At 43.4% G+C, this 11,376-nt stretch overlaps 1 protein-coding gene across 1 annotated transcript; it reads left to right on the top strand.

Annotated features, from left to right (window-relative positions):
- Positions 1-8,622: 8,622 nt before the first annotated feature.
- Positions 8,623-10,651, top strand: zgc:195282 (uncharacterized protein LOC100192223 homolog). Its single transcript, XM_034130937.1, has 4 exons — positions 8,623-8,772; positions 9,871-9,965; positions 10,070-10,124; positions 10,363-10,651. The coding sequence occupies exons 1-4, from the start codon at positions 8,730-8,732 to the stop codon at positions 10,371-10,373; spliced, it is 204 nt and encodes a 67-aa protein (XP_033986828.1). The 5' UTR covers positions 8,623-8,729; the 3' UTR covers positions 10,374-10,651.
- Positions 10,652-11,376: the final 725 nt, after the last annotated feature.

Here is an 11,376-nt window from a genome sequence, read left to right on the forward strand (position 1 = left end):
GCTTTGAGAATAACTATTTGCTGTGTTTGCAAAAGTTGCAAACCATTGTACAGTGGATTAAAAAAGGGAAACAAGATAACGATTGACAAACAGGAAAACAACAAACAGGGTTGATTTAGCCCATGTCGGAAATAAATTGGCCTAATTCAATTTTCACCATCAAGGCTAAAACAAAGGCTTGTGCGACCCTTCTGCTACTGAGCCAGATTTCGGATGGAACAAGTTTGTGCATGTGTCCTTACACACACGTACACACGAACACACGAACACACGAACACACACACACACACACACACACACACACACACACACACACACACACACACACACACACACACACACACACACACACACACACACACACACACACACCACACACACACACACACACACACACACACACACACACACACACACACACACACACACACACTCTCTTAGCTTCTTCTGTTCTTTCAATAAGATGTTAAACTATGGTAATTTCTCAAATTTCCTTGAGCACTGAATGATGTTATAGAGAGCACTTTTGCAGGGCGCTGTGTCAAAGGTCAGGATACAAGATATGTATGTATTATGTGAATTCTTTTTGACATTTAACTAAATATGTCTAGTTCTAATATTCTATGAATCATCTGTCTTTATGTTTGTGTGTCAATGTGTGTGTGCTCGTGTGTGTGTTTGGCCGACTGTGTGTGTGAAGGGTGTGATGGATGGCATGTGAAGGGAAGCATGCATGTGATCTCTGTCTGGCTGTCCTCTCTGTCACACACAAATACTCACACAACACACACGCACACACACACACACACTCACACACACACACCTAATCCCATCCAAGTTCATCTCGCTCCCCATACCATATTCCCTTGGTCTTGTTCTCTCATTTCACACACACTCAACCCCAACTCATCAACATAAACACACACACACACACACACACACACACACGCACGCACACTCACACACACTCACATTCTCTCCTCATTACACTCCCTTTCCCTACTTTGATGATATGCAAATATCCCTCCCACCCTCGCCTCCCCTCCGTCCCTCCTCCTCTCATCCCTCCCTCCCCCTTCCTCTCTCCCCCAAGCAGCCTCCACCTCCACACACTCACACACACAGGCTAATGCACTGTGGCAGCGTCCACAGACAGGCGGGGAGGATCAATTTTTCACCCAGTGTGCTACCGATATTCATAAGATAAGGCCACAGAAGAGTGAGGAGAGAGAGGTGGGGGAGGGAAGAGGAGTGACATAGATGGGAGTGGGGAAAATGGTGAGTGGGTGTAATGAAGGAGAGGTAGGGTGTCCAGGAAAAAGGGTGAGAGGGAAAGGGGAAGACGACTAGGCAAGGATGAACATGGGTGAGAAAGTAGGGAGGGTAAGGGGAAGTCTCGTGGGTGTGCAGGAGGGTGGAGGCAGGATGAGTAAGTGGGTTAGGGGTGGTAGGAAAGGGGGATGGGGTGTAGAGAGGGCTCTGGGGGATGGGGTAGGGAATGGATGGGGTGGTAAGGGAAAAGGAGGGATGGTGTGTGGAGGGGGGGTTATTTTGCTGACGTGCTCTCTTATTGGCTTGTTCAAACGCTGGGGGAGGGGCAGCAACAAACCATATTCTCACCAGCTGTAGGGAAGAGCAGAGAAACAAAGAGAGAGAGAGAGAGAGAGGAGGGGGGGGCAGATATGTGTTTTAATGTTGATATTCTGGTCTAATTAGATTCCTGTCTAAGTGGCGGAATGAATGGTGCTGATCAGATAGAAATAGGCGTAGTAGAAGATGGGAGCAGGCTTTGTTTGAGTTGGAGAATTCTGATTTGTGAAGAGGTTCTTGATCTATAATTCAATTTCACTTGAGAGACAGATAGGAGCAAATAGTCTCTCATGGATATATTCAAACTCTAATTTACACGTGTAGAAAAAGGCTTCCTTCTGGATTGCAGCTGGATTTTAGATGACACGTCCTTGCTTTTATTCCAAATGTGTGAGTCTAGGTTCGATGATAACAAAAAAGAAACATATATGGCCATAAGGCGTGCAATGTCTGCCCAGATCAAGTGTGGAAATATTCAAAATGTTCCATCAAATAAAAATAAAAGATTAAACAGAACAGAAAAATAAATACCATTCCAGCACACACAAGAAGGCAGATTGAGAGCCATGTGTTTGTGGAGCCCAGCTGAACCCCGCCTGCTAAACCAGTCCGCTGGCTGTGACAGACTGACAGGCAGGGAAATAGAGAGCGTGGTGTGTGTGTGTATTGGAAGAGAACACAAGAAGAGAAATTGAGACAAAGAGGCAGATTGACCAATGCAGACGGACACAACAGATAAAACAGAAAGGAAAGAGACAAACAGGAGAGACATGGCGACATGGAGAAACATCCAAAGAGAAAAAGAGAGGAACGCACACTAGTGATACACAGAGAATGAGGGAGGAAAGAGGAGAGAGAGCCAAGCTTTCTGTGGCTTAGCCAGACTGGAGCGGTGGGACTTGGCTGGCTGTGGACCCTTGGCTTCACTATTAAAGCAAAGAAAAAAAGAAAAAAATCACAGTCAAAAAATGAAAAGGGCAAAGAGCTATGCCAAGAATGCACAGGCAAGAAGCAACACATTAGGTTATTTCCTTCTGCCCGCCTCTCTGTTTCCCCAAGCAGATCTAAACAATAGGTGTGACCCGCCACCAGAGCCGAGTGCTATACACTGGTCAGAACCCTGCTGAGGGACCAAGGTTGATCTTTGAAGTTTAAAACTTAGCTTAACATCCCTTAGATATGCATTTTGTTTCATTCAAATGAGCTTTAAGGCTGGTAAAATGGTATTATCCCACACAGTCTGACTGGGTCATACATTTTATCAGCTTGTTCCAACCCTTTATTGAAGGTTTTTTATACTTGTAATATTTAACCCCAAGTAAGACGTTCTTTATGGTTGCATCAGCGTATCAAATGGATTTTAGATCAATTTATAACATTTTTTAACCAAATTCAGTTTGACATATTTAGGGCATTTGATAACTTTGCAGTCTCCATTAGAATTTGATATTTAGCTTTGTGCGTTTGATCAGTGTTTTGCTGCTAGTCTGAGCTTGTGATGAGTTATCCGTCAGCCGTCCTGAGTGTGTTACCACTTGTGTTAATAAAATAATGTGTATTTCTAGATAATGAATCACACTTATCTGTCTGTTAGCCACGCTGGCAGCTCTGTGATGCTGTACTTAGCTACTGGGATGCTTTGAGCTAAATGCTAACATCTGTATGCTAAATGGATCACAATTACCATCAGAGATACATTACAATGCTAGCATACTGATGTTCATTATAGGTATGGTGTTGCCGGTGATGTTCAGATCCCAGTTCAGTCTAGCGTGTTAGTTTGCTAACTAAACAAAAACAGCTGAGACTGATTGGAATATGGCTAGTTTAAAAAAAAAAGTTATAATAATAGCTTGGATTTATATAGCGCCTTTCATGAGACCCAAGGTCGCTTTACAAAGAAGAACAGGGGCAAAACAAACATAACAAAAACAAAAGGGAGTCAGACAACCAGTCAGACAGACAAAACAACAAATAGATTAGGGGCCAAAGGCCTTAGTAAACAGATGGGTCTTGAGGGCCCTTTTGAAGGCGTCAAGCGTGGGGATGTTGCGGATCTCCGCAGGGAGAGCGTTCCAGAGGGTGGGGGCTGCCACACTGAAGGCTCTGTCCCCGAAGGTTCGCAGGTTGGTGCGGGGGGTGGTAAGCAGGCCAGAGTCTGAAGACCGCAGGTTCCGGGGTGGGGCATGTGGGCGGAGGATGTCCGATAGGTACTGGGGGGCATGGGCATGGAGGGACTTGTAGGTAAGGAGGAGGACTTTGTAGGTTATGCGGGACTTGACCGGCAGCCAGTGGAGGTGGATGAGGGTGGGAGTGATGTGCTGCCACGGCTTTGTATGTGTGAGTACCCTAGCAGCACAGTTTTGAACATACTGGAGCCTGTCCAGGGTTTTGTTGGGAACCCCAAACAGACATTGCAGTAGTCCAAGCGGGAGGTGACAAACGCACGGACTAGGCTTTCGGCAACCGACTCCGAGAGTGACGGTCGGAGTCTACCAATGTTCCTTAGATGGAAAAAGGCCGATTTGGTCACAGACTTGACGTGGGAGTGGAAGGAACGGGTGGAGTCGAGGATGACACCCAGGTTGCGGGCTTCAGGAGATGGGGAGATGGAGCAGCCGTCAACCTCGAGTCACCAACCTTCTGGAGCAGCGCCTTGGGTGCCACAACCATGAGCTCTGTTTTCCTGCTGTTTAGTTTGAGATAGTTGGACGACATCCATGCTTTGATGTCATGCAGGCAGTTGATGAGAGACTGAGGGGGGAGCTGGGAGGATGGAGTGGTGCTGAGATACAGTTGGGTATCATCAGCGTAACAGTGGAAATTGAGTCCATGATGTCGGATGATCTGGCCGAGGGGGAGCATGTAAATGGTGAACAGGACCAAAGTTATGACCTGCTGGTGGCCTACACAAGCAGTACCAGATTGTATTGATCCAAAAGTTGTTGGGGCAGTTTACAAAAAAAGAAGCCCTATCCAAAATAAGTACAATCCATTCTCATCATCCGTCCAAAATGTCTAAAGTGTCATGGCCATGCATTCAATATATCTTTTAATTCTGAACCAACTATATGGTCCGGCCACTAGCTGGGCTAACATTGTCTTAAAATCTCTAATTGGCCTTTGCTGTTGTTACTCTCACAGTGTATGGCATTGCAAAACAAATACTGGAGGTTTTGTTCTTGTTATTTATGGCATGGTGTGTTTATCTGTTGCGATGTGCGTATGGTATTTACAGTGTCTGGTTAGCCATTGGGAGGATTGGACATTATAGTAGCCCCGAAGAAAACTGAAAAGCCAGAGCGGCGTCAACACCTGTGTAGTATCTGCCATTAACACACAATTTCCTCTATTGGTTTCTTCCAAGACCAAACAAAAACATCCCATAATGCAATCTGACTGACCCAGCTACTCACAGCTACTAATCATGTCGTATTAGTCACCATACTATCATATCGCTACGTAGTGGCATGAGGGGGACTTACGGGCTTTGCCAGATTTATAGTGAAAAACAAGGACTTATTTTTCTGACTTTTCCATCCGCTGATACCCTAAGTAGAGGATTATAGCCTTTAGATCGTCTGACTCCGGAAAGGCCATCACAGAGGGGGATATTTGTGGAAAACACACTCCAGAAATGGCTCCATGGTGCACCCAAATATCCACCCGGCTGTGCCAGATGAGCACCAGAATGGCTTAGGAACTGTAAAGGATGAGGGATTTTTTTGGCTTGGGTAGAGAAGCTTAAGCTGTGTCCCTTTGTGCTGTTGACAGTCTGATGGTTTAAAAAAATAAAGCAAGGAAATATCATTTGGAAAACAGATATTTTTTACACGAACAAACAATCACAGGAATGGTACAAAGTATCAAGCAGGTACCCATTAAGTCCCCATTTGGTCCTTTGGTCGTCTTCATCCGTCAAATGTTTGAGATGCTGCTTGATTTGGCTTGCCATATGTCTTGTATTGCAAAGCTGATTCTGTGTGTGCTGCTGAGATGCAACCCCAAAGCCATGTCATATTCTGGGCTTGCGGGAGGAAAGAGGATGCCAAGAACTGAAACGTGATGACGAGTGGGTGTGTGAGAGTGAGCGGGGGGGAAAGGCAACCGTCCAAAGGCTTCTTTTTTTGCCATGTGTATACTTTCATGTGTACGCACATGTGATCAACAGTGCATTTATGTGTGGGAAGAAGGAATCCATCCAGCCATTTTTCCTTCCTGAGCCTCTTCCTGCGCCCCCCCCCACCATTCTCAAAGCTGGCGTCAGGAGGGTTTGGCCTCGGCGAGCTCCAACCCACCAGAGGAGACGGAGGAGAGGAGCCAGTGTTTCTCCCTCCTCCGAGCTCTGTCTGTTTCCACCACTCTCTAAAAGTTACTATAAATCCAGTTCACACACACACACATTTCCCACATCCCTCCATCCATGTGTGTGTTAGTGGTGTATCTCATATGACTTGGCAGAAGTGAACCATGCATATGTGCATGCCAGTGCGGGAATGTGTGTGTTAAGAGTTTTGGCAGTTTTCTCAACGCAGTCTTACCAAAAGATCCACAGGGAAATGTGGTTTTAACGCCCCCTCTCTTCTCCTCCTCTTCTTTCTTTTCTCCCTCTCTCCATTTCACAATTACAGCTCCTCTGTTTTCCTATGCTCTACTCCCTCTTTCCTTTTAATTTCTCTCCAATTCCTTTACATTTTTCTCTAATCCAACGAGTAGAAATCCTCCCTGCTTCTAGCTATTCCTTCTCGCTCTAATGAATCAAATCTCTGCTTTTTCTTGGTGCATATGAACTAATCTGTTCTCTGTTATTGTAATGACATCATCACCTGAATAAAAAGCGCTGTAACATGCGCAGGCACATAGGCCTCTGATTCAGGGTGTAGCTCCACACAATGAATGCTGATGGAGAGACATTATGGGTTATCCTGTAGGGAATGCTGGTCAGATGAAATAGCTACTTGGTATTCCATCCCCCTGCAAAACATGACACACAGGAGCGGCATGCTGGCAAATATGCAAATGATGACTACTTGGTATATTTCATAGCCTTGTGAAGTTCATCACATGTGTTTGTGATGTTTAAAGCTGGGAAATATACATTACAAAAGCACACGTGTACATTTTTGAAGATTAAGAAGGCCTATATTTACTCAAGTGCTTGCACTTCACTTCTCTTATAGTACACTTATTTTAGAGGTAGATATTTCTACATGTATCTGGTTGCTGTTCTTACAATTTGAATAGGGTATTAAATATGCAAACAATCAATAGAATATAGTGCATAGTTATTATAGGTTTAACTACCCAAGAGTAAATTAAGTTATAACATTGTTTACCTATTTGGCACCATTCCTACTATACTATCCAATCCACATATCATTCTGATCACAGATTTGTCCAAAAATGTTCTAAGTATTTTCAGTTTCTCACTACAACGGTTCCAGGAAATGTATCCCCCTTTTTGCCAAAACACAATTTGTAATCCTGGCCCTTTTTCTTGTTTCGTTTGCTGTCAAATGTGTGACCCAGGTTCCCCTCAACAAAAACAGGCCTGTTGGCTATCCTGGCCCCAAAATGGTGGACCAAGCCGCACATTGGTTTCAGGACAGCAGAGAGTCTACACATCTTTTGTTGCAGACTGAAAACTCAACTGTTTAAGCTGCACCTTTGCCAAAAAAAAAAGAGATACCAAAAATATAAATATATATATGAATGGGCTTATAGATAGGAAATGTACCTGCAGGATTCTTGCTTTTGAGTTTGCTTCTTCATCTGTAAATGCACTTATTGTAAGTCGCTTTGGATAAAAGCATTAGCGAAATGAAATGTAATGTAAAATGGCATTTTAAGTACCTTGTGAATACTTTTAGCTTCTTATATTAACGTTTTAGTCTGATGTTTTCCTGCTTTTACATTAAAGCATGTCACAGTAGAGGCACAAAATGCAAGTATGAACCTGAAAGTGAGCACAATATGTCCCCGTTAAAATAACACAAAGATATAATAAAATACACTGAAAAGGATATCTTTAACATTAAGCCTTTTACATGTGAAACTCTGAGGACATTTTACTGTCACAACTTTCACTTACATTTCTGAGTGATTTTACATGGAGGTTGCTACTTTTATCAGCAAAAAATTAGAATACTTGTTCCGCCCGTGTACAACTGTACTGCCAGATATCATTCAGTCGCTTTCGGTCATTCATAAGCAAGACACAAGTGACAGTGATATGGATCGAAGCACACAGACGTTGGCCTGTCCTCCACGGTGACTCTAGTTCCCGTTCTGCTCTGAGAAGTTCATCAGAGTTCATCTTCTTTGTCCCCGCTGAGCTGAGGCCGGCTACTGTCTCCCTCCTCTGTCTCGCTCGTCTCTCCTCACCCCTGTCCCTCCCCTGCTTGACTTCCATCACCTGTCCCGAGGGGATATCTGCCTCCAAACAAACACACTCACACCTCCCCCTCTGCATGTCCCTCAACCAACCGACCTCACCCTGCCTCTCCCTCTGCTCTTTGGCTTGCAGCCTCTTTATGTGATGTCACTGAGAGGAAGTACAGTGTGTGTGTGTGAGAGAATATAAAGGGGTGTGAGTCAGTGAGGGGGGGTATGCATGTGTGTGAGTATGTGACAGTGCAGAGAGATAGAGAGACAGAAAGAAGGGAAGAAAGGGCCAAGTGTCGGGTTTCTCTTTTCAATTCAGAGGCTCAACTCCTTGTTTTTAATCTAGAAAAGAGGGTGAAAACAGCAGGCAGGGAGAGAAGATAGCTGGGAACCTGAGCTGCTGACAGCTGTTTTTGTCCCTCCTCTCCTCACCCTCTCTTTCTCTCTCTCTCCCTGTTTCTGTCTCTCTTCACAGTGTCATGGCTGTGCACCCAACGCATCAGTATATACACATAAAGTGATGCTTATTAACACGGCTTAACACCTGATATCATGATTTATTTTCCACTGAAAGTAGCTTTTCAAATCACATCTTTCTCTCTCTTCTGGTGACGTCTCACCCACCACATCCTGGTTTTGGTGCTCACGCAGACATAACGGTTTCCCTGTCAATTTTCAATTCACACACACACTCACATGCTCATGAAGCATATACGTTCTCACACACAGTCGTCGTTGAATAATTACATACCATCATGGTAGGCTACTGTCCAATTTGCGGGAAGCCCGTCTACTTCGGTGAGTGTGACCTCTTTAAGTGTTTACTCAGTCTGGCATTCTTTTTCTGAACATCCTTCAAGCTCTATCTCTAATTTTCTTCCAGTTACTTGATTCATCTGAAAAGGAAAATAGAAAAAATATATGAATAGAAAAACACAGTAGGACAAAGGGGTAAAGCAGAAGTAATAAGGTGAACATGTATTCATATTATTGGTAGTTTGACAGTGGACATTATAACCTGCCAAACACAGGTGCAACTCATTTTGCTAACGATGCACACACCTGCATGTAAGTGAGACATCGTTAATGTTATTCGTTACGCCTGTGCTTTTACTGTCAATATAGTATGTACTTTGAAAAACAAGCTTTCATATTTATTTTGAAATGTGCCACAAAGGTTTTTGAGGCCTATTTGCTAATAAAGCTCTATTCTCCGAGCACACAGACACACAAATGTGCACGCACACATCCATGACAACAGGATGTGGGTCCAGCCAAACGAGCTTCAGCTGCTTTCTGGGTTTCCTCCCCACCTTCTGTCTCTTTGAGTTACAGTCCTGTCCCCAACACTGAGATGTCACTATTGAATGCAAAATAGCACTTAAACCAAATAAATCAATTGGTTTTTTTACAGCTGGTTTTACTCTTCTCCTTATGAACCAGCTAAGTAGATATTCTATGATGTGACCTGGCCCTCTTGTCTCTTTGTATACAACAACACATTCTTTACTATGTCTACTGTATTTTAAAATAAAAAAACAACAACAACAACATTATAATACTTTTTTTTGATAAATGTGATGCTTTATAGTAGTTACTTAAATACAAACATTTACCTCTATATCCAATAATGAATCAATGCAAATAAAATAATGCAACATTTTGATAAAGTAGCAATTATGCTTCATAAATGTAAAGTAATAGGATAAAAAAAGAGACAAATTAAATAAAAATATGAATAAAAAAGAATAAAATTATTAAACAAAATGAATAAATACATTTGATTGCTTCAAAAGATATCTCATAGTATATCGTTTTTCTTATTTTTACAATGTTTGTTTGTTGATTGTGCATCCCGCCTCTCATTTATACAGTTTTCATTTTTCTCTGGTACAGGTGAGAAGAAGAGGTCCTTAGGGAGGGACTATCACCCTCTGTGTCTCAAGTGTCAAAAGTGCAACAGACAGCTCACACCAGGTCAACATGCTGAGGTATTTTTACTATATCTTCTATTTATGTAAAGGTAATATAGCAGTTACAATAATTGATTATATAAATGACGCAGTAAAGACAGTATGTCCTATTTGTTTTTCAGTATGACGAAAAGCCATATTGTTCACACTGCTACCTGAGGATGTTTGGTCCAAGAGGTACTGCCTTCCTGAGAGCATGACACACACAGACACACAGACACACACACACACACGCACGCACGCACGCACACACACACACACACACACACACACACACACACACACACACACACACACACACACACACACACACACACACACACACACACACACACACACACACACACACACGCACACACACAAACACACATGCAATTTCTGAATGTCTTCTCTCTGTGTGAATCTCTCCTGACAGGTAACAGGTGACTGGAGTCTCTATGGTGCATTGCAGCTCGTTCACACACTGAGCCGACATGGACTGAAGGAACACAGGGACAAAAAGAATGAAGAGTAGGCCTAAATAAATAAATACATATAAATGATGGACAGATATCTAACTATCCATCTACTATAATTTACACAAAATTAAAATATTTATAAATGTGTGATGACCACTTGATGCCGTGTGTATGTGATTGTTCACTTTTATAATGTAAATTCATTTTCCGTCTGTATTAATAAATGTCAATGCCAATGTCAAACCACGTGGATGTCTAAGTCTCTGAGGTGAACTTTGTAATCAGGTTCCTGCATGCTCATATCTGGGCACACAGGGTGGATGTATTCACTTACTGACTAACAAATACTCTAATCGCAGACAACACACACTAACGTAAAAAAATAAGAAGCGTGGAACTATAGGGTTCTCCCTCATCATCAGGAAGCCAGGGGGAAGGAGAAGGAAGGAGGAATGGATGAGGGTGGTTGCTGTTGGCAGGCCGAAGCACATCTTATGCCAGCAGGATCTGCTGGAATGGGTGACAGACACACACACACACACACACACACACACACACACACACACACACACACACACACACACACACACAGAGAGAGATATGGAGAAAGAGGAAAGTGTCATGCATCAGGCAAGTGACATTTGAGGTGTTTGTCCTTGAAGGCTACAGAAGTAAAGGGTATGAATGGGATGATGGTCAAAGGGAGAGAGGGCTGATGGGATTATTCTGACATCTAGCAGAGGGATGCCAGTGTGTCTCTCCAGCACGTCTTTGAACGTGTCTGTCCCCCTCTCATCCTCTCCTTCATCCTCCCTCCTGTCTCCTGTCTCCTTCACCCCCTCACCCCCTACCTTGATAGATCACATGACTGCTGTGATACCAGCTGGCTGACTGCTCATTTGCATGTGCATTCGCTTATTAGGGAGACGGGTGGAGGTGATGTTGGGGCCCGAGTTATAGGTTGAGAGGGG

This window comes from Trematomus bernacchii, unplaced genomic scaffold (assembly GCF_902827165.1).
Source record: "Trematomus bernacchii unplaced genomic scaffold, fTreBer1.1, whole genome shotgun sequence".
Taxonomy (NCBI): domain Eukaryota; kingdom Metazoa; phylum Chordata; class Actinopteri; order Perciformes; family Nototheniidae; genus Trematomus; species Trematomus bernacchii.